Source organism: Rhinolophus sinicus, chromosome 5, assembly GCF_057876585.1.
Source record: "Rhinolophus sinicus isolate RSI-liver-muscle chromosome 5, RSI-T2T, whole genome shotgun sequence".
In the NCBI taxonomy this organism is placed as follows: domain Eukaryota; kingdom Metazoa; phylum Chordata; class Mammalia; order Chiroptera; family Rhinolophidae; genus Rhinolophus; species Rhinolophus sinicus.
Window position 1 is genome coordinate 89,450,253 of NC_142505.1, and position 22,616 is coordinate 89,472,868.

General features: G+C 48.7%; 1 protein-coding gene across 1 annotated transcript in view; it reads left to right on the forward strand.

Annotated features, from left to right (window-relative positions):
- The window catches only part of PPARGC1B (PPARG coactivator 1 beta), a 95,951-nt gene that overhangs the window by 58,244 nt on the left and 15,091 nt on the right, over positions 1–22,616 (forward strand). The window contains exons 2-4 of the mRNA XM_019734379.3: positions 12,043–12,216; positions 17,661–17,876; positions 21,415–21,531. Of these exons, the coding sequence (XP_019589938.3) occupies positions 12,043–12,216; positions 17,661–17,876; positions 21,415–21,531 (507 nt within the window). The remainder of the gene's footprint in view (positions 1–12,042; positions 12,217–17,660; positions 17,877–21,414; positions 21,532–22,616) is intronic.

Consider the following 22,616-nt stretch of genomic DNA (forward strand, 5'->3'; position numbering starts at 1 on the left):
TTGGGGAGTAGCTTCTAGTCCGGGCATTCAAATTCGCCTCCAAGCCCTTAAATTGCCCATGAAATAGTGTGTATGAATAATAGCTGTGATTGTGTGGGCATGGGAAAATATAGAATTCACGTGCAAAATATGTCACTATATGTCTAATATGTAAGAAAGAAGAAATAGAAATTTGGCTTTTGATGTATTTGTTTTTGGCCAAGCTTATAATGTTGAATTCACTTAGGTTAAATAAAAGTATGATGGGTTGCCGCTGTATGTTCATAAAAATGGAAAACCTAATTAATCAACTCCTTCATAATCCCTCCCACTTCAAAGCCCAGGGCTCTGGCAGGCTGTGGGGGTGGAGATCGTGCAGAGGGTTCCCCAGGGAGCCCAGCGTGGGAACCACAGGGCCAGATGGGCTGTGAAGCCCTTCCCAGCTCCCACGCTGTGCAGGAGCCCCAGCAGGGGCAGTTGTGGGTTGAGCGTTGCTGAATCATCTCTCCCTCAGCAGGTCGTTTGTTGGCCGACAAGCCAAGGCTGGTTGTGTTGGTGGCAGAGCCCTGGCCCCAGGATCTTGAGGAGCTAATTTCAGCCCCTGCCTGCGGGGCTGGGGGGATCCTTAGCTATCTACTGCCCTTCCACCCATGCCACGGTCCCCTCCCTGCTCAGAACCCCCAGGAGCCAACCACCTTGGGGCTGCCCTTTCTAGGTGGGCGTGCTGCCCCCTGGGCTCCTTGGCAGCACAGCAAGGCTGCAGTTGGCCGTGGGCAGCACCCGGCTGAAGATGTGAGCTGGCACCTCGCTGGCCTGTTGAGCGTGACATTTCCTCAAATGCCATGAAGGGGCTGCCTGACCTTCACTGTCCTGCCAGGAGCCCCTCTCTGCCTTTTTCTGGGTTATTTATAACAGTGTTAACAGGTAAGAGGCTTCTCAGCCGAGCCTTGGCCCAGCTCCCTCAGCCTCTCCTGCCAGCCAGGGCAAGAGACACATAAATAGAACCCAAGAACACGGACACTATAGGACCCCAGAGAGCAACTCCAGACGGAGTGTGCTGGACACATTTTTTTTTTTAAGGTCTCTGACACTGTTTTAGATTTATTTTTATTTTATTGTGGTGAAATATACATCACATAAAATTTACCATTTTAACCATTGTTAAGTGTACAATTCAGTGGCATTAAGCACATGCACAGTGTTGTTGAAATGTCATGACTATTTCCAGAATTTTTTCATCATCCCAAAGCCAGGTACATTTTCGTCCATCTGATACGTGAGGATGGCTGGCACGTGCCAGTCCCCCCACCCTCTGCCCCAGAGCCTTTTCAGGTTTTGAGGAAACCCCACAAAATGTAGCGAGGAAGGAAGGCACCTGCCAATTTAGGATTGGTACAACTTGATTAGAATGTCAGTGGTTACCCTTTCAGCTGTGTGGGATGGGCACATTTCCCAGGGCTAGCTGTCCCCTCTGCCTTGCTTCCATTTCAGGAAAGGGATCAATCAGAATGCGAGCCAGTGGAATGGGAGAAGATGTCCTGGTTACAGGGCGAACCAGGGATCTGTTCTTGTCTCTCTCTCTCTTCTTAAGCAAAATCTATTCCTATAGCAGACTTCATTCCTTTCACTATAAATAGGGCACGTGTTTTGCACCTCTGCTCAGAATGGAATGCTTCTTACCTGTTGGACCACTGGTTGTACCTTCGGTAAAAATGTAATAGCAGTGCCTTACATAGGGACAGCACTTCCGAGTTTTCCCAAACACTTTTCCATCCAAAGTACCTCACTGGACATGGCTCCAGTAATTCCACAGCAACCAGAGGGTTATGGGCCCCATTGTAGAGATGTGGAAACTGAGGCCCCAGAGTGAAGTGATGTGGGACGTGATCTGATCTCATTTTACAGTAACTCTTTCACCGTCTCATTCCATCCAGGCCGGGATTAGGGTGAGGCAAAAAAGATGCTTGGTTTAGGTGCAAAATTTACAGAGATGCCAAAGAACTCAGTAATCAAGATAAACCATATTTTAATGCTGTGTTTAAAAATAATAACAGTAGATGCCAAAATATTCATGCTGAACAAAATACCAAATCTTGAAAAACAAAAAAAAATCAACAAAAAACGTGGAAACATGAGGAGTGCCATGCAGAGGCAGATAGGCATCTGAAGCCAAAGGAAAAATCAGTGCTACTGACCCTCTATTTAAAATTTTCATATTTGCTCAGCATGGATTTTTTTGCATTCATTTTATTTTTATTTTTTTTTCACAATGTTGCATTAAACATGATCTGTCTTGATTACTGAGTTTTTTGATGCCTAAGGCAGGTGCCTCCCTCACTTCACCCTAATCCTGGCCCTGATTCCACATTCTACTCTCTCTGCCCTACTGTGACAGAGGAGCTCCCCCTTCTGGGTCCCCAGGCCCCTTTTCAGCCACCCCTGAGTGTCAAGAGAGCAGCTGAAGGTGGCATTTGATCCCTGCAGTCTATTTTTGTGCCTGCCCTTCAGCGACTGATAAAATGTTGCTCTCAGTAGAGCTGATGTGTTGAAATGGTGAGTGTCAATGTCAGGTGGTTAGTGCGATCGGATATCTTCATTCTTGACCTCGCTCAGGGGCCTGGAACCAGGAAAGAAAAGGAGCTCTTGGCGGTTTTGCTCCCCAGATCTGGACAGAACTTGAAATCATTATCTGGTAACTGAGGCTGCCAGGCAATTTGGCCTCCTCTTGAGTTTGTTACAGAAAAAACACACATTCATGTTGTGTCCTCTTGCTTTTGTGCACCACCCTTTATAGTTTACGAGGCACTGCCACAGTTATTTCATTTTGTTTATGGAGCACCTACTATGGGCTGGGCATCGTGCTACGCTCTGGGGAGACAGTAGAGAGAGAACAAGACAGACACAGCCCCTGCACACATCGTGCTACTAACTAGGGGAGGCGCCGAACACAAATAGATAAATGAAAAATGGGGAAGAGCTGGGCAGCTGGGACGTTGGTGATGGTTGCATAACAATGTGAATATACTTAATGCCCCTGAATTGCACACTTAAAAATGATTAACATGGTAATCATTTTCTGTTATGTATAGTTTACCATCCTTTAAAAAACAATACTGGGAAATAGAATGAGAAGTACTAATTGAGGGAATTACAGCAGGGTGATGGGTAAGAGAGATGGGATGGGCACTTTAGGATGCAGTGGTCAGGAAGGCCCATCTAGGAGAGATAATCTGGGATGGAAATGATAAGAAGGGACCAGCCATGCAAAGATGAAAGAAAGAGGAGGCGTTCTAGGCCCAGGGAGCTGCCAGCACAGAGGCCCTGGGCTGGAAACTCAAGCTGTACAACAGTCTATGAGGGAGCTGGTCTCTGGAGAGGCACAGACGCTAGGTGACTCCCTGTAACTAGCAAGGGATGAGCCAGGGCCAGCTCTGCCAACGCGAAGCTTAACAACGGATACCTGCACAGGCTTTGCAGTTTACGAAGTGGTTTCCCTGCCACTGTCCTTTGAATTCAAGAGGTCCTTGAATTCAAGTGCATAAAATTGACTGCAATTGCAGGCAAACACAATGTGGGTATCACGCTGCCCCTAAAAAAAGAGACACCTTTGCTGTCTTGCTTGCTTATGTCAGATAATATACTTCAAGCTTTTACTGTTTCAAAATCAAAAAGAAAACACCACCTTCCGGCCTCGGGCAGCCTGTGCCTGTTAAAAAGCAGCCCTCAACAGGTGCCAGAATCTGCAGGGGGTAAGGGGCATAGCTGAGGGCTCCCTCTGAGACCTCGGTGCTGGGGAGGGGAGTTGGACTCTGCATTCTGCACAGCCACCTGCCCGGACATCCAGGAGCTGCTCCACCCCAGGTAACCTCACCTGGGCACAGCTACAAGAGACTTTGCAGATCTCCATTGGATAAGTGGCTGCTTGTAGGCAACAAACAGGGAGTGGGGAAAGGAGATGTCCCAGGAGATTTTCTTTTCTTTCTTTCCCTGGTCTTTTAAAGGGGGAAGGATCTAACACCAAATTGTTGGTATTGAGGAAGTGGCCTGTCATTTTGGAAAGAGCTTTCCATTGGATGGGGGCTCTGGAGATCCCAGTGTATGTCCCGGCCCTGCCAGGAGCTGGCTGTGTGCATTTGGTGACTCCTCCTTCACTCTTTCCATCTGCAAAATAAGGCATCAATCTCTAGAAGTCTTTCTGCAGACTCTTCCAGTGCTCCGAGCCCTGGTTCTGTGGTTCGGCAGTCCATTGTAAGGATTTATTTCCTGTGCTATGGAGCTGGGAATCCATATATAATAGTTATCTGAGGAGAGTGGGAACTATAGCCGGGGGTGGAGGCCTACAGAGGGGAATTCCTAGGAAAGGGTCAGTGAAAACCAAATCATCGAACATAATACGGAACATTATCTTTTAATGAAGCCATATGACACGTCCACTCATGTTTGCCAGCCTTTTGCCGTCGGACTGCTTGTGGTGCTGGCGCTGAAATTCCAGGTCATCTCTCTGCATAGCTCCTAGTTCCAGAGTGGGGATTCATCCTGTGGGATCAAGAGTTTAGGCTCTTGTCAAGCAATCTCAGTGCAGAATCATTCCAGATTCTTGCCAGTTTCTCTTTTACTATTATCTCACTGACACATAATTTGACAGCAGGGGTTTTTTTTTTCTTTTTAAACAACTCACCTTTATTGAATCCTTCCACAGCTTTCCACTTAGTTGAAATCGCTTCTTTTGTATTCATATTTTCTGTTTATGAATCTTTAGTTAAATTTTGTAATTATAGTAAGCAATGGGTTTGGGAAGAAACACAACTGACTCCCAGTAAACAAACAACCCAGCTGGTGGGAATAGACGTGTAGATGACCTAGAGGGTCTCCGTCTCCTCCGAGGCTCTGAGCACCATGGGCGTCTTTATAGGAGCAGACGGAGAGTGTTGGTAAAAACCTGGCTGGTTGGTTAGGTGGAGGCTGGTTTGCTGTAATTCTCTCAGTTGTCCTGTGCTCCATGCATTGCTGCCTTCCCAGGTCACTGGTGATGACCTGGTTGTCCTCCCTGGTTGGCTGGGTCTGGTCTGGCCTGGCAGCCCAGTTCTGAGCACTGGACCACGTTTTGCTCTCTGGGCTGGAGAACCCACTCTGACCAGACCCGGTGACCTTCTGTCAGGTCGCCTTTCACGAAGCCCTGAGCAGGCAGCTGCATGGCTGAGGCTTGGGGCCCACGTCAAGTTGTGCTCAGCAGGCCTGGGGCCACGTGCTTCCGCATGGAAAGGGCCTTGCATGCCAGGTTGAGATGTTTAGCTGTGAGTGTTTTGTTGGGAGATCCTTTCAATGGTCTGGTTTATCTCTAAGTTCAGGGGTGTTTTGTTTTTATAAGCTGGGCTCAGAGCCCTTCCGTTTTCTACTTATTCTTTGTGGAGCTTAACTTTGTGTTTGTGGGCTCCCAAGTCTTATTTCAGAGGATGCTGTAATATTCCTGTGGGAACTAAGACTAATTACTCTTCCTACTGTTCTCCTAGAAGCTTCTTTAGGAGTTTTGAACTAATTTAAAAAACAATGGGAAGGTTTGATTTTTTTTTTTTTAATGTAAGAGATGAATTAGTCATAACTTTTTCACTGCTAAGTGACAGAAACTCCAACTGGCATATAATCTAGAAAGGAAACTTACTCGCTCACAAAACTGTGGAGTACGGGGAATAGATTGGCTTCAGGCACAGCTGGATCCACATGTTCGAATTGGTGTTTTTTTTGTCTGGGTAATTTATCTCTCTCTGCTTCTTGCTTCCACATTCCCTGTGCTCGCTTCATCCTTAGACAGACAGCCTCTTCCCAAATAGTGACAAAGACGGCTGCTAGCCTCTCCAGAATTAAAGTCAACCAGCTGAGCCCCTTGTCCAGATGTCCCAGCAAATTCTTGGTGTTCACTCCAACCACCCCTGAACCAGTGAAACCAGTTGTTGTGGTCACTGGATGACGCCTGTTAATTAGCCAGAGTGTGCTAGGTCCTCCTAGATGGAGGAGAGGGGTGGCTTACCCAAGGAAAATCAGTGGGTTGTCACAATTAAGAAGGGGAAGGAATAGGTGAGGGACTAGCCAAATTAGCAGAGATGAGAGAAGAGAAGAAACATTTGTATGGTGAAATGGCTTTGTGGGGTCATCGTGAATGCTTACCTCACTGCCTTTCTAGAAGGAAGGCCACAGGTCTAAACCAGGCCCGTTCTAATTGATTAGTAGTGGCTACTAAGGCTCTGTATTGAGCAGGAAGTAGAGGTGTGATCAGTTAGTGATAGCCGTGGTTAGGGAGACAGGAAAGGTGACCCCAGTACCAGTACCTGCCACCCTAGCAGATCTCACGATCAAGCTGGGCATTCCTGCAGCAGTTTAAAAGAGAAAACTTGCCTTAGACGTCTTGTCAGTGGAAGAGTCTCCAAGCTGGTGGTTGGGCAGTACTTAGGGTGTCCAAGGTGGCAGTCAAGAAGTCTGTCAGGCTTGGGTGGCAGCCCTGCTCCCCTCCATCCCAGGCAGGCCCACAGAGAGCCGGTGTGGTATGGCTGGTAGGGTAAGATCATTCTTTCAACAGAAACCACGAGTGATAATAACATTGGGAGCAGGGGCTGGTGCCGGTTGAAGGAACACAGGAGGAGAGAGCCAGTAGGTTTAGGACTGAGGGGAAGGATCAAAAGACAAATTTGAGAAGCATTGAACCTCTGCTAGCTGTTGTTTTCCCATCAGTCAAAGGGGGATGCTGACCATTGATTACTTCCTGCTTCTTGGGAAGGTACCAATGAAACCGTAGCTGTGAATGTCTCTTGAATGAGAACTGTAAGTGCTGTATCTGTAACCATCATTTATGTTAGGCTCCCAACCTATGTTACTTTATAAGAACCCTGTGAGGTAGGGTACTTTCTAGTCTCTCCATTTTGTCAATGGAAACCTAGGCAGCAAAAGTTATGTCCTGACCGCAAAGGATTAGTGTTAGTAGCAAAGCCAGGGCCTAGCCCTTTGCCCTCCTTGTCTAGGCCTCTTTCCATTTCAAGACAGTCCTTCTCTCTGTACTTTTGTCTCCCCTGCTGTAAATTATTTATTCATTAAATGCTGAATTTTACCTAAATATTTTCCCCAAGCTTATGTGGATCTCAGCAACTAGGTAAGTACAGAATTGTATCCAATGCTTGAGTAAGAGGGATCCATAGGGCCTGTCTGTTTGATGTTCTCTTTCTTAGAGGGTCAATGAGAACCCGAAAGGGGAGGTGACTCACTGAAGGATGGATGCATAGTGAGTAGGGACAGACCCAGAACCCAAGCTCTGTCACTGCAGCCACCCCTCCTCCCCCTCTTGCTTCTTTCCACTCAGGAACTCGGAAAATGTGCTCTGGGCCAGGCACTAAACGAGGCTATTGGCCGATTGCAGTCAGGAAAGTGGAGCCACCCATTTTTCCTGAAGATGCATTCTTTCTTAAGCAGGGAATCGATTTCCACCAAGATATACAGGCTTCCAATGAAACCACTTATGTGAATCTGGATGAGACACCACAAATCCACTGCCAGGGGCAATTATCTTGCTGGCTTGGGGCTGCCCCAGTCCTTTCAGATCGGGGTGTGGTGTTGCTGCAAGAATGGGTAAGGAAGGCTCAGCAACCAGAAAGGGGGACGGGCCCACAGGTAGGGTGTGAGCAGATGTGGTGGGGGACTGAGGAGCCATCCACACATGGCGGTTGAACGACACAGCACATCTGGCCCCAGGCCTGTCCCTGTTCACCCGTGAACTTAGCATGTGACTTGGGTCTTTCTCAGCCCATGCCTAAAACTCCGTCTCCCCATCTGTAAATGGGAATAAATGGTCTTGACTCTTCCTTCTCACTTTCAGAAGCAGGATATCAGATGATGGCACAGGCTTTGTAGGGAGTCAAGAGACGAGTTTGAATCTCAACTTCACTTTTCTGGGTCCCTGGGTGCTACGGGTTGAATTGTGTCCGCCCAAAAAAAAAAAAAAAAGATATTTTGGAGTCTTAACCCCCAGGGCCTCAGAATGTCACCTTATCTGAAGATAGGGTCTCTAAATAGGTAGTCAAGTAAAAACGAGGTCATTAGGGTGGGCCCTAACTCAATATGAATGGGGTCCTTATCAAAAGGGGAAATTTGGACACAGAGACGGACATGCCTAGAGGAAAGACATGTGAAGAGCTGGAGGGAGAAGACAGCCACCCACAAGCCAACAAGAGGCCTCAGAAGGAGCCAACCCTGCCCACAGCTTGATCTCTGGCTTCTGGCCTCCGGGGCTGTGCGGCAGTACATTTCTGTTGTTTAAGCCACTCCGTCTGTGGTGCTTTGTTACAGCAGCCCTGGCAAACTAATACAAGTGACTCGATCTCTTGGGTTTCCTGATTAGTCACATGGGGACAGTGACACCGGCCCTGTAGGGTTGTTTTAAGAATCTGATGAGAAGAAGCATGTAAGGCATTTAGCGTGCTCCTTGGCATATAGTAAGCGCTCAATGACAGCAGTGGCTCGGGCCTGTGCTGTCACCTCCCAGCTTTCCTGGCGGGGCCTGCAGGGGGCAGCTGGGACAGAACAAGAAGGCTGTAAGTCAGACCTTTCAAAGAGAACTGGGTCACCTGAGACACCCCTTCAAAAGCCTCTCTAAGTATGGAGAAGGCCAGAGGAATCACCATTAATGCAGTGCTTAAAGGTTTTTAGCCAGAGTGGCCGCCCCAGTTGAGAAGGCCGTGGAGCTGAGGTTTCTTTATTTTTATGTCCTGGGTACACTTTGAGTGTGTCGAGCTGCGAGGGGTAATCAATAAGTGCAGTAGTCATGGCCATTTTATGGGCGTTTGTAAAGGAGGTGGTATGGTTTTCAAGGGAAGGACACTCACTGGACGACCCTGGGCGAAGCCATTAACCTCCTTGGGCCAGAGTTTCCATATCTGCAAAGTGAAAAGAGGTAGACCGACCCAGTCAAGTGATCGTAAGCTGCATCTCTGAGGGCCTAGAAGTTAAGTATGAGTTCCTTGAACACGTATGCATTGTGCACACATATTTTATGGAGTATAAAAGCTACCCACAGCTTTTATCTGGTTCTTGAAGAGCCCTCTGACTCCCAAATTGTCCACAATCATTTGCCTCGACAGCCTATCAGGGCTGCTGGTTCTGGCTGCTCTGGGATTCTAGGACTCTGATTATAAAGTTCTTTCTAAGCCTCAAGAAGCAAGTCCTACAGAGTAAGCTGCTGTGAGTTACTGGGATGGGAGGGATCAGGAACATATAGAAAGAACTCCCCACAAAGCATATTGCTGGGGGCTTTGCTGGCCAGGGAGGCCCCAGCTGCCCAGCGCCTTTGTGTCTCTGCTTTGGCCCTCCCTCCTGCGCCACAGGCCCTCGGGTGTGTCCGAGTGATGTCTCCCCGTCCCACTGCCTACTTCTCCTGGATGCCACACCGGCCTAACCCATCTGCCTGCTATGCTGGCCCCGCCCACATCATACTTGGACTAAACCCCAATCCCTTACAATCCCTGTCTGGATCTGCCTCCACCTGCCTCTGAAGGCATCTGCCCTCCTCCCTCCAGCTCACCCAGCTGCAACCTCACTGACCTTCAGTCAGTGCCTCGTGCTCTGGGCTTGGTCCACACTTGGGCCTTTGCCTTTGCTGGGCCCTCAGCCTTTCTCCTATGTCTTTCTTCACCTGGCTCCACCTTCAAGTCTCAACTTAGATGTCAGCTCTTCTAGGAAGCCTTTCCTGAACCCCACTAAGATAGATTCCTCTCCCTCTGTTATCCTCCATCAGTGCACCTGGTTTGTTTCCTTCGGAGCACTAACACCATCTATAATAAAATATTGATGTGTTTTCTTCCCCCACTAAGGTGTCAACTCGTGAAGGAATGAACTGAGTCTTATATGTCACTGTGCCTGGCTCATAGCATTTAATAAAGGCTGGAGTGCACCCGCTAGTGTGGCTAAAATTAAAATGAGTGACAATACCAAGTGTTGGTGAGGGTGTGGAGCAATTGGAACGCCTCACACAGCTGATGGGCGTGTACAGTGGTACAGCCACTTTGGAGGACAATTTGGTAGTATTTATAAAGCTGCACATACACTTACCATATGGCCTACCGATTCTACTCCTAGATATTTCCCCAAGAGAAATAAAAACATGTCCACACAAAGACTTATACACAAATATTGCAGACTTGTTCGGAATACCCCAAACCAGAAATAGACCAGTCATCCATCTAGAGCAAGCAAGACTGATACAGCCCCACAGTCCCACTGGGCAAGGAGGAGAAGGAAGCCCCCACGAGGCGGCTGAGAACCCACTTGTCTCCTGGTGGCCATGGCAGTTGAGTGGTGGTGACTAGTGGCCAGGGTGTTGGCGGGACTCAAGAGTGACAGGGTGCTCAGTCTTTGTGGTTGTTGAATATGTGTGGGTTGGAGAAAGACTGGGCAGATGGAGGGTATGGGGGTTGGGGGTGTCTCTGGAGACTGACTCACTGAGCACCACGCTCTTTGGCCTGAGAGCAGGTCACCTGAGAGAAGCTGGCCCTGGTGCTATTCATGCATACAGGATTCTTGCAAAACGCCAATTAAGACATTTGACCTAAATTCAGATAAAAGCCTTTTTTCCTGTGTCAAGTTGAGCTAATAATATACATTTATTCATAATTTATGAGGCCTAGTAAGTGGGAACAATTAAGGAAAAGGCCTGACCAAAACCTATTTCTCCTAAGTGTCACATAGGCACCCCCCCTTTTCTTTGTTCTATAAGGCAGTTCCACCCCTCTCGGCCTGCCATGAAATGCTGTTGTTTTTATTATTGTTATTTCTAATCTGTTGTCATTACTGTGAGCTACCATTTCTTGAGCACTTCCTGAGCCAAGCTGTAACATTGTTTTGTTTCCTCTTAACCGGATGATGCAGGCGGTAGTGTCCCATTTTACAGATGAGATAGTTGAGCTGCAGAGAGATGAAAAGACTTGCCCCAGGTTTCACAGCTGCTGAGTGGGGATCGTGATTCATGTCTGCCAGACCCCAGGGCCTGTGGTATTCTATTTCAGTGTCAGCTTCCCAACTCGGGCTATTTCTGAATTGACAGGGCAGAAACCGTTAAACTTGGGAGACCAGGGTAAGCAATTGATTGTCTTCTGCTTCAGGGAGTCTGGGGTTAGGCCCGAGAATCTGCATTCTTTCTAACACATTCCCAGGTGCTGCTGACACTGCCAATCCTGGGATCGTACTTTGAGAAGCACTGGTTCCGTCAGCGCTGCTACCAGAGTCCTCCGTGACTTCATGGTACCACACCCAACACTGTCAGGTGGCTTTATGGCCTTCGAGACCTTCTCCTGTGCATTTGCATATGTGTTATCGTACGCGGAGAAAGGTGTGGCCTGATTTTTCTCTCTGCACATGCAAGATAGTATTCTACCTGCTGATATTCTGCAGTTGAGTTTTTTAGTTAACACGTCTTAGAGAGCATATGCCTCTGCCTCATGCTTATCAACAGCACCATAATATTCCAGGATACAGGGGATTATAGTTTTATTTACCTGTTGTGTACAGGTGGGTGGCCTTCCACCTTTTAGACTTTACAAACTTTCCTGTAAAATCCCTGGGAACGTGGGTGTTTGTTCACACCATAGTAATCACTCAATAAGGTTAGCCATTATTATTGCTGTTTTTGTGATTTCATTATTAATGTCAAGGAATTGTTGCCTTCCAGAAATCCCCTTTCAGCTGGGGGCAGTTATATAAAGGAAGAGCTCTCTATTTATAGGTTCTAATAAAGTTTTCAACAAAACATTTCTGGTAGGAGAAAAGAGGTGCTCCGTGGGCAGGGCCTTGAGCCATGTGCAGGAGAGCAGAAGAGAAGGGGCAGGATTGTACTGCCAGGGCCTGGGTTAGCTCCCGGTAGATTCAACAATGGCGGACAGATCTTTACATTTCTTGGTCACTTGGCGAAATCAGGGCTTGGCCAAGGGCGACTGAAGATCCAGGCTGGCAGCATCATAAGTAAGAGTGTGTCCCTGTTTGGGTGTAGCCACCCTCAGCTCTGACCAGCCTCCTTCCTTTCTGTCTTCTCAGGGTGTGGGATCCGGAGACGAGCAACTCTGCGCTGACTTTCCGGAGCTCGACCTCTCCCAGCTGGATGCCAGTGACTTCGACTCGGCCACCTGCTTCGGGGAGCTGCAGTGGTGCGCCGAGAGCTCGGAGACCGAAGCCAGCCCGTACAGCCCCGATGACTCGGAGCTCTTCCAGGTATGCCTGCCCGAGTTGCACCGTCTCCTATCTAGCTGTCTCCTTCTCTGCCCCTGAAAGCCCGGCTCTGCCCTGCAGCATCTCAGGTCGTCCTCTTGAAGGTTGTATTGTTCCTTCGAGAAATATTTATGGAGCTCCCTCTGTGTGTCGGGCACTGGGTTCATCAGCGGACTGGACAGTCGGGAGGGGAGATTGAGCCTGGATCAGCTAATGTAAACAAACAGTGGCTGGTGTGACAGGGACACAAAAGGAAATAAACCTGGGATGAGAAGAGGACCTAAAAACTGGGTGGTCGGGAAAGGCCTCTCTCAGGAGGAGATGCTGCAGCTGAAGGATGAGAAAGAGGAGCCTCATGAAGATCGCAGAGCAGGGACAGAGCTTTCCAGGTGGAGGAAGCAGTAAGTGCAGAACCAGGAAGCAGGGAAGTTTGCTGTGTTGGGCAACAGAAGGGCTGGAAGGTAGTAGCTAAGGGGTAAGTGCCAGGAGATAAAGTTGGAGAGGTAAGCAGGGGCCAAGTCATGCAGGGTTTCATGGGCCATGGTAAGGTGTTTGGATCTTTCCCCAAGACTATTCTAACCTTTAAGTAAAGGATTATTAATAACCCATTTTACAAGTGAGGAAAGTAAAACTCAGAGAGGTTAAGTAATTTGTCCAAGGTCACACAGCTAGGAAAGGTCAAGGTGAAGACTCAAATTCAGGAACCATACCCCTCACTGCTGTACAACCTCTCTGCAGGGCCAAGCTCTAGTGCTGGTTCCAACTGGTGACCTTCATTCTTTACATGAACAATAGGAATGAGACATATGCTGTGCTGCTCCCTCCCCCAGAAGGGACTAACTTCCTGAAAAATGCTTTCAGGTTGTGGAGGCTGATGGGTGTGAGGGGTTTAGATTCTGTGTGGACACCATCCCCAACTAAACTGTACAGGCCCCCACCTACTCAGAGGCTGGCCAGACCCACTAGCAAGCCCCTGCCAAGGTCCTACTGTGTGCATGAAATAGTCTCAGATACAAGTCAGCCTGGTGCAACCCCAGCACTCCCAGCCCAGCAGGGAGGCAGAATCCTCACAGATGGTTAGGACTGTGGCAGAACTCTGCCCAGCCAGCCCCTCTCCCCTTCATGGCCTGTGCCTTCCACTTGCTCTCCCAAGACTAGGCCAGCTCCACCCACTACACACCGACTGATACACCTCTGTGCACGTGACTATGTGATTACTGCCTGATTTCTTCCACTGTCCCCATTGTGGTGGCATTGTGCACTATTATATTCCCAGGGCTCTGCACGGAGCCCAGCACTTTCTCAGGGCTTAATACGTTTTATCAGATGACTATATCCTTCAATGCCCAGCTCTCATGTTGGCTCCTCCTAAGGCAGTTGGTCAGTTACTTCCTCTCCTAGGCTTCTAGTGTGTGTGTGTGTGTGTGTGTGTGTGTGTGTGTGTGTGTGTGTAGCACATATGTACATACACATTGTCTATATGTGTCCTTTAGACTTCGAGCTCCTTGAGGACAAATAGCATTTTATTCATCTTTGGGGCCCTCGCACATTATAAGGACGCAATCATATGTGTTGAATGAAGGAACTGATTGTAATATTTTCCTGCCAAAGATCAGACATGACCCATTCTGCAACCTTGAACTGGGACTCTGCCACTAGCTGGGACAGTTTCCTCGTTTGTCCAGCGGGACTCATAGAAACATGCTACTTTGTGTCAGAGCTGCATTCTAACAGTCAAATGGCACTATTGCTATGGAAACAGGCTGGGAGAAGGGAAAACAAGAAACAAGCTATTGTTACGGGGTTGACAAGTCCTCCGAGGTAGGGACAGTGCCTTCCATTTCTCTGTGTGCCCGGAGTCCTAGGGCCAGGGCCACAACAGGCACTGAGTGAGTATTTTTGGAGGAAGAAGGCATTTGGTTGTTATGTTACAATGTGCTCTGTGGCCTTGGGCGAGTAGCTTCCTTTGGTTGGGCCTCAGTTTCTCCATGTGAGGAATGAGGAAGGAACATGGATTCAAGCAGTGGTTCTTAATCTGTTGTGGGGAGTCACAGGGTCTTTTTAGACTCATGAAATCTGTGGACCAGCTCCCAGGAGACTGATCACCTGGGTTTCCTGGACCCCAGGTAAGCCCCCTGGACAGCAGAAGATTTCTGAGTATTCTTTCAGCCCTGATAGCCTAAATATTCTGTCATTCCTTCAAGCCACTCTAGTCCCAAAATGAAGCATTTTCCATCAGATTTCTTAAAAGACTCATTTTCCTCTAGCTTAAGAGCAGCTCAGGAAGGTTGGGGGTGGGGCCGCGTCTATTAATATCCTTTCCTCAGCTGATTAACTCTCCATTAATTTGCACTCCGTTTCCAAGCAGAGCTGGGAGAGTTGAGCTAATGGGCCCAGGAAGAGGAGAGGGGTGGCACAGCTCTCTGTGATGTATTCTCCTGCGGTGCCGACGGGACGATGCTGTGGGCAGGATGGGCTTTTCTTTCCAGGTGGGGTCAGGGCCTCCAACCCCACCTGGCTGTTCCCAAGCTGAAGCAGCTCAGGGAGAGCTGACGAGAGTGGGGAGGCCTTTTGGTAGTTGGTTTGTTTATGCCAACTGGTTGGGTGCTACTTGAGGTCTCTGCCATTTTATATTCCTTTTAGCATGGTGCCTGGCACACGGTGAGCCCTTGGCACTCCTCTGACTTGCTGTGTTGTGTGACCTTGACACGTCTCTTTCCTGGGCCTTCATTTCCCCCACCCTAAAAAGAATGGCCAGTGAGTTTCCTTAGGAGTGCCACCTGTGCTGGATTGGTGGCTGTTGCCTGGAGGGCTGTGTTAAGAAAGATGCTGGTGTGGAAGGAACAGGGGAGTTGGCACCGAGGTCACACGTTTAACATCCCTGGTCACTGTTTGATTCCTGAGGGAATCCAGCTGATATTTGTGGTAGTCCATAATATCCCTGGGCCAGTGGCTATTCCCTCTGTGAAAGAGGGAATTCTCATTCCATCCACTGCTGAGGACTTCATTTCCGAATGAATAACTTCCCTCTAGAATTTATTCTTTGAAACCCTAATCTCAGTCTCTCCCTGTGGCCAGAATTCATTGTTTGGTTGATTCATTTTTCCACTCAGAAAATCTGCCTGGGCGCCTGCCTCCCATGCTTGAGGCTCTGAGCTCGGCATGGGAGCGTGTACGCCACGACTTCCGGATTTGCCTTCCTAGTAGCCCTGGGAGGGAGGCTGGCCAGGGATCATGGCTTCCCGTTTTACAGAAAAGGCAGAGAGGCTCAAAAAAAGGGAAATGACTTGTCCAAGGTCACCCTGTGATGGCAGAGCCCCACGCGGTCAGCTCCAGGAGTGGTCACTGAGCCCCAGGTTCCAAGATCTTAACTCCCCATCGGGCTGACAAATTGCTCTGGGGACACGGGGACTCTGGACTTTGAGTGGGGACGGGGGTGGGGGGCAGTCGAATGAGCCCCATTACATTCTTGAGCCAGAGTCTGTGGGCCCACATCTGCCCTTGGGCATCCCCATTCCCAGGGCCTGGGTCAGGCCCAACCAGAACCTTCTTTTGACCTTTTTTTTTTTTTTTATTCTTAGCTCTGTTCCAAAAATTACAAATGTGCTTGTTCTCTTCTCCCCATGTCCCCTCTTTGAATTACTCAGCTGCTGCTCCGGCTGCAAGGCCTGGAACAGATTTAGTGTAGCCAAAAGGCCGTCACGAGTCGCGTATTTCAGATGAACTTCCTGAAGAAAGGATAAACAGCTTGACCTGGGATGGGAAAGAGTGCTGGGGGAAGCATCATGTGATAGAATGTGCCTCCCGCCAGAACAGGCCCAGCAACCAGGGTTTACTAAGTGAGGCGCTCACTGCCTCACCTAGAAGCAGTGTGGTCTCTGTGCCCCTGGGCCACTGAGGGTGGGAGTTGGTGGGCTGGTGCCTGGGTGAGCCGGCAGTATGCTCACTGACCCTCCACGTTATAGATCTTAGACGTCAGAGAAGGAAGAGCCTTGGTTCATCTGTGTGTGTTGTGCTCAGTGTTAGCTCTGCCTTTGTCCTGGATTGTTGTTTGACTCTGGACACCTTGCTCAACCTCCACGAGCCTCAGTTTCCTCAACTGCAAAACAGAGATTAGAATAGTACCCTCCTCTTAGAGACCGTTGTGAGGTTTACCTGTGGCAATATTTATGGTTCCTCTCATCTGCCAAATTCTTTATTCCAGGCCTTTGCGCTCACTTTTCCCGCTGCCTGGATGGAATCTTCTTTCTTCCACCCTTTGCTGGCTGGTGCCTTCTCACCTTTCAGCCTGCATTTAAGTTTCAGCTGCTCAGAGCAGCCTTCTTTGACCCCCCAAATAACCTGCAAATCTTCACCATGTTGTTATTCTCCATCAAAGGTCCCTTTTATTTCCTTTCCAGCTTTTCGCACTCTCTGAAATGATCTTGTTTCCTTGTTTAACTCTTTTTTTCCACTGGCGTGTAAGCTCCATGAGGGGCTGTACCAGTCTTGCGTGCTGTGTCACCGGTGCCCGGACATCACTAGGCACAGAGTAGCCATTCAATATATATGTGTTAGGGGAAAGGAGAGAGGGAAGAGATGGGGGAGAAATTGCCAGTACCCCTGCCACCACCACCACCACCACCACCACCATCATCACTGTCATCACAGTAGTAGTAGTAATGAGTACTTATTATTATGTGCCAGGCACTATTTTCTAAACATCTTACATATGGGAACTCATTTAGTCCTCAACAGTAACCTTATGAAGTAGGTACTGTTGTTATCCCATTTGACAGATGAAAAAACTAAGGAACTTGCCTAAGGACCGACAGTTGACAAGTATAGGATCTGGGATTCAACCCAGCTCCAGAGCCCAAACTCAACCACCACACAACTGCCTCTCCATGAGTGAATGAGGCGAGCAAACCCTGGGAACCCACAGGGAAATGGTAGCTGTGGGTGTCATTGTCATGTTCGCACCATAAAGCTTCCAGCCTTTCCACTGCCTGCCTGGGCCCCAGGGTCAGGGGCTGGGACCTGCAGTGGGTTGCTACCATCAGTGACGTGGACCAGCCTCAGGGCTATGTCCCAGGGGTTGGACAAAGGAAGCTGTGGCATGGAGCTTCTGTCTTGAGGGAGGGGACAGATGTCTCTCAGGAGGCAGCCCCGATGAGCAGCGGAGCCCAGAATGGGACTCCCATGGCAAGGCCTTTCCCAGCATCACCTGCTGCCTGCTTGTAAACTTCTGAGATTGTTGGAGTCGATAACACATTCCCTGCGCATCTTCTATCCTAGCAATACTGCGAGGATCTGATGGGGAAACATCCGGGAGGGTTTGGCAGGAGGGTGATGGTGTGATGGTGTGCGGCTGCGCGTGCAGAGCACATTTCTGCCGTGAAGACAGATGAGCCCAAGGTATTGACTAACCGTGTCCCTCTCTGCTCCACCCACCTACCTCTCTTCAGATAATTGACAGTGAGAATGAGGCCCTCCTGGCTGCGCTCACCAAGACCCTGGATGACATCCCCGAAGATGACGTGGGTCTGGCCGCTTTCCCAGCCCTGGACGGTGGAGACGCACTATCCTGTACTTCAGTTTCGCCTGCCCCCTCATCTGCGCCCCCCAGCCCCTCCCTGGAGAGGCCCCCAGCCCTGGCCCCCGAGGTGGATGAGCTGTCGCTGGTGAGAATCTGTTTCCAGCTAAAGTGATGGTGGTGGCTGGTTGCAGGGGTGGTTGGGTGTAGAGAAACCAGCTCCAGCCTCTGCAGAAGTCTCCAGGCATCACTGGCAAGGGGATTCATGACACACAGCCTGCATGGGGCATAAAAGGCCTCCCTGGGTCTCACCTTTCCCACCTGTACAGCTGGACGAGCCACGGAGGCTTCACTTGCACTCTGTAGGCTCTTTGGGATTTCATGGATTGATCTTACTTGTGTTGTAAACCCTTGAAATCACATGCAAACATTTTCCTAAAGATTATATACACATACACACCGTAAAAACTCAAGCAGGAAATGTGGACAGTTAAAAGCAAAACCTCCATCCTTCCCCATCTTACAATGGATTTTTCCTTCCCCGAAGGTTACCATGGTTACTGATGTGTTATGTGACTTTCCACCTTTTTTTTAAAACTACAAAAGGGAGCCTGCATTTATATACACTACTCTGAACCATGCTTTTCTCAGTGAACTGTGTGTTTTGGAAACACTTTGAGACAAACACAGGTAGCTCTGTTTCATCCTTTTTGTTGCTTATGTAGTGTTCCTTTGTAAGGATATACCATAGTTTATTTAACCAGTCCCCTGGTTGATGGATACTCATGTTTCAACTGCTTTATTGCTGCAATGCTATAGTCACTGTCCTGATACAGGCCTTTGCCACATGTAAGTAGACAAATTTGTAGAAATGGAATTCCTGGTTCTCTGGATACATGGTTTTTTGGTTTAAACAAATACTTCCAGATTGCTCTCCAAAGAGTTCGGATGGGTTTATACTCCCACTAGGAAAAGTTAAATGCTATCTGTGTGAGTATATGTGGAGCGTGGGAATGTGCACATGGAATTACAGCTTTCTGTAATTTCTGGGGAGAAGGCTCAGTTTTCATCAGGTTCTCAAAGGGGTCTAGACTTCAAGAGTTGCTCAAAGCAGTTGTCCTTGACAGGCTGAGGGTACTGGAAGCTGAGAGGTCGTGGGGTATGAAGTCCAGCTATGCTCCCCTGTCTTGGGCTCCTCACCTCAGGGCTGTGGCTCCTGGGGGGCTGGTGAGACTCAAAATCAGACTGTTGGAGCTAGGGAGAGGGGTTTTGGGTCATGGACAGTTTTGAGCTGGAAAGACCCTTAGTGACCCCCCCAAGCCCAGCAATGGGGTAACGGAGACTCAGAGTGGAGAGGGTCTCTCCTGTGGTTACACAGCAAGTTGGTGCCAGCGGAGACTAGAACCCAGGTTTTCTGCCGCCTGGTCCAGGCTGCCTTTCCATCTGTCCTGCCGCTTTTAAGTTCCCCAAAGCAGAGTGAACCAGTTAGTAAGCACCTATTGTGTGCTGCACACGAGTATGTTCAGTCCCACGCTGTGGTTCCTTCTGATAGGGGTCCCACCTTCTTTCAGACTGGAATCGGACCTCCTGGGTTTGAATCCCAGCCCCACCAATTAATGCTTGTGTGTCCCTAACCTCTCTGACTCAGCTTCCTAATCTATAAAGTGGGGTCAACAATAGTGCCTATCTCAAAGGCTGTTAGGAGGAATACAGTAGGTGATACACGTACAGCACGTAGAACAGTGCCTGGCCCATAGAAGTTGCTCAATAAATGCGAAGTAGTTGTCCTGGCATGATCGATAGTGGCAGGGTAGTAACAGAGGAATTCTCAGTGCCATTTTTGTGCAGGGCTCTAGCAGGACCAAACCTCCAAGAGGCACACAGTGACCCCTGCTGGTCATAGGTTGTTTCTTCCGGTGCCTTAGACAGGAAACAGACTTGCCCTCTACACCCTCAGTATATGACAGAGTTTTTGAAAAGCCTTGAGGTGCTGCTATCCAGATGCCCAGTTCTTGAAGTCGTGCATCCCGGAGCCCACCAATGGACTGGTAGGGCCCTAAGGACCACTACTACATACGTGTGTTTTTCTGACGTTAGCAGCTTCTAGTGTATTCTTAGAGGGACTCCTGAGTCAAAAAAGGTGATTCCTGGGCCTTTGGCGCTCCTTGCTGGGATGACTCGGGGCACGTCCCCCAAGGAAGCGCTCGGTGCTATAGCAAAAACCCATCATACTTTCCGACTGATTCTCAACCTTGGCTGTGATAGGATTGCTGCTGGGATTTCAGGTGTACTCAGCTCCTGGTGCCCTCGGATACGCTGTGCACCTGGCCTCTGGGTGCAGAAATGTAAGAGTCTCAGCAATTTTTATAGAGAAATTAGAAGAGCCAAACTTAAGTGTCGTGTGCTTCCACTTGTGTAGAAACAGCTGGGTGGCTAGAGGTGCTATGTACATATGAGATGTGATCTAAAAATACGGTGAATGTTTTTTAAAAAGTATTACAGTAAAAGACACATTGCCATTAATCCCCCTCAAAATACTCCCCTTTGCTTCAAACACACTTATCCCATCATTCTTGCCACTTTCGGAAGCGGTTCTGGGAGTTCTCTTTTGTGAGTGTCTTTAGTTGCGCTGTCGTGGCTGCCTCGATGTCCTGAATTGATTCAAAATGTTTCCTTTCATGGTCATTTTGACTTTGGGGAAGAACCAGAAGTTGCACGGTGCCAGATCCGGTGAATAAGGTGGATGAGGACACACCGTAATGTTTTTATTTGACAGAAATTGCTGTACCAGAAGCGATGTGATATGGAGCGTTATCATGATGGAGGATGAAGTAGACACTCACAAAAGAGGACTTCCAGAACTGCTTCAGAAAGTGGCAAGGACGACGGGATAAGTGTGTTTGAAGCGAGGGGCAGTATTTTGAGAGGGATTCATGGCAAAGTGTCTTTTACTGTAATACATTTTTAAACTTTAAACAGTCACTGTATTTTTTGATCACACCTCATATATATTCTTGTGTGATCGAATACCACCTCGTGATAGAATCACAAGAAAGGGGTAAATAATAGTTGCCTTTAGGAGGGAGAAAGGGGACCTTAGGCATGAGGGAGACTTGCTTCTAATTGTCCACTCACTAGTATTTGTGTTATTTGTTTTTCACCATTTGCAAGGATTACCTTTTTAAGACATTAGTTTTTAATAAAGCAATATGAATAAGCAAAAAAAAAGGGAAATCAGCTGGAACCCCACACCAGAGAATCATTGTGGTAGCTAACCTTCCAGATTACATATGTATGTGTGTGTGTTACAAGCAGATGCAGACAGAGTAGTTCTAGTAAAGTATATGCATCATATTTAACAGTACAATGGGCAGATATTTCCCAAGATCCATTTGGGTTTCTCAAAGTCACAAATATTCTTCTTAGGTAATTAACTGTGAAAAGGATTTTACATTTTATTGGGATGCTTGTGTGTGTTTGGGGTTGGTAGACAATCTGCTCTCTGTACTTAATATATAGGGAATGTATTCAAGTCATTATATGCCCATCCTGTGTTCGTCCTGTGGTCCCGTGATGGCCTGAGTCAGGGCATGATTAGTCCCGACGGGCTAGTTCGGGCTCGAGCTTCTCCATGTCCCCTGGCTGTGGCTCAGCCCTATTTCCTCTCCCCTCTGCTTCTCCTACAGCTGCAGAAGCTCCTGCTTGCCACATCCTACCCAGCGTCAAACTCCGACCCCCAGAAGGAAGGGACCGCCTGGCGCCAGGCAGGCCTCAGGTCCAAAAGTCAGCGACCTTGTGTCAAGGTATTTCTTTCTACACATGGCCCCAAACCCACCCAGGCCCCCAGGTGGCCTCTGGGGGGTACAACCTTCATCTCCTGTTAAGGGTATCAAATTCAATCAACTTCTAGTTCCCCTTCTTGCCCCTCACTTGGCCTTGTAGCTGGTATACTGGGCACTTCTTGAGACCCAGGCCAGTTTGGGGTTTTGGAAAGAGTCTTGGACGTTCTCATACATGTGTGTGTTCCAGGCACTGTGCTAGACACAGAGTAAGAGCAGGGACAAGGAAGATGTGGCCTGTTCTCGGGGGTTATTCGAATGGGATGATAGCCTGAAACTTGAGACCTCGGGGTTGTGGAGACCGCCGTAAAGAGTGGGGATTCCTTTTGGGGAGAGCTATTCGGGAGTGAAAAGTTCTGTCGTGAACACCCAGGAGCAAAGCCTTTCCCCCTTGGGCTCCATCGTCTGAGACTTCCAAGGAAAGGTTTCAGACATGATTTCCCAGTGTCCCTGTTACTCAAAGCCTGCACTCAGCTCTTGCCTCTTGTCCTGGGACCTTCCTGAAGGCACCATTGCCTGCGACCTCGCCCCTTTAAGGCAGAGTCAGATGGTGGCTCTGTGCAGGATCCTTTCCTCTGCCTGGGCTCCCCTGGGGGGTGAGGCCCTGTCCCCGTGTCCCCTCGCTGTTTATCCTGGCTGACCTCCCAAAACAAAGGTCTGCCCCTTGTGTCCCATTCTGTTATATCAATGGGGCAGCAGCTAAGCTCCTTGGTGAGCCAGCTCTTCGCCCTCTTGGACGCTGGGAAGTGCCCCAGGGATATGAGACACACCTGACTGACAGCTTATGCAGACCCCAGCAAAGAGGCAGGTACACTGGGAGGAAAGGCTCTGTGTGGTCAAGTGGGAGCAGATAAGATTGTAGAGCGCACTGGCTGGGGCCAGATTGCATAGGACCCTGAATACCTGGCCAAGGGGCCCCCCTTATCTAATGGGCACTGAGAAACTACTGAATTTTTCTTTTTTCTTTTTTTTAACAGCTTTGTGGATAGTGCCACTTACATATCATAAAAGGCACCTATTTTAAAAGTACAATTCAATGAGTTTTAGTA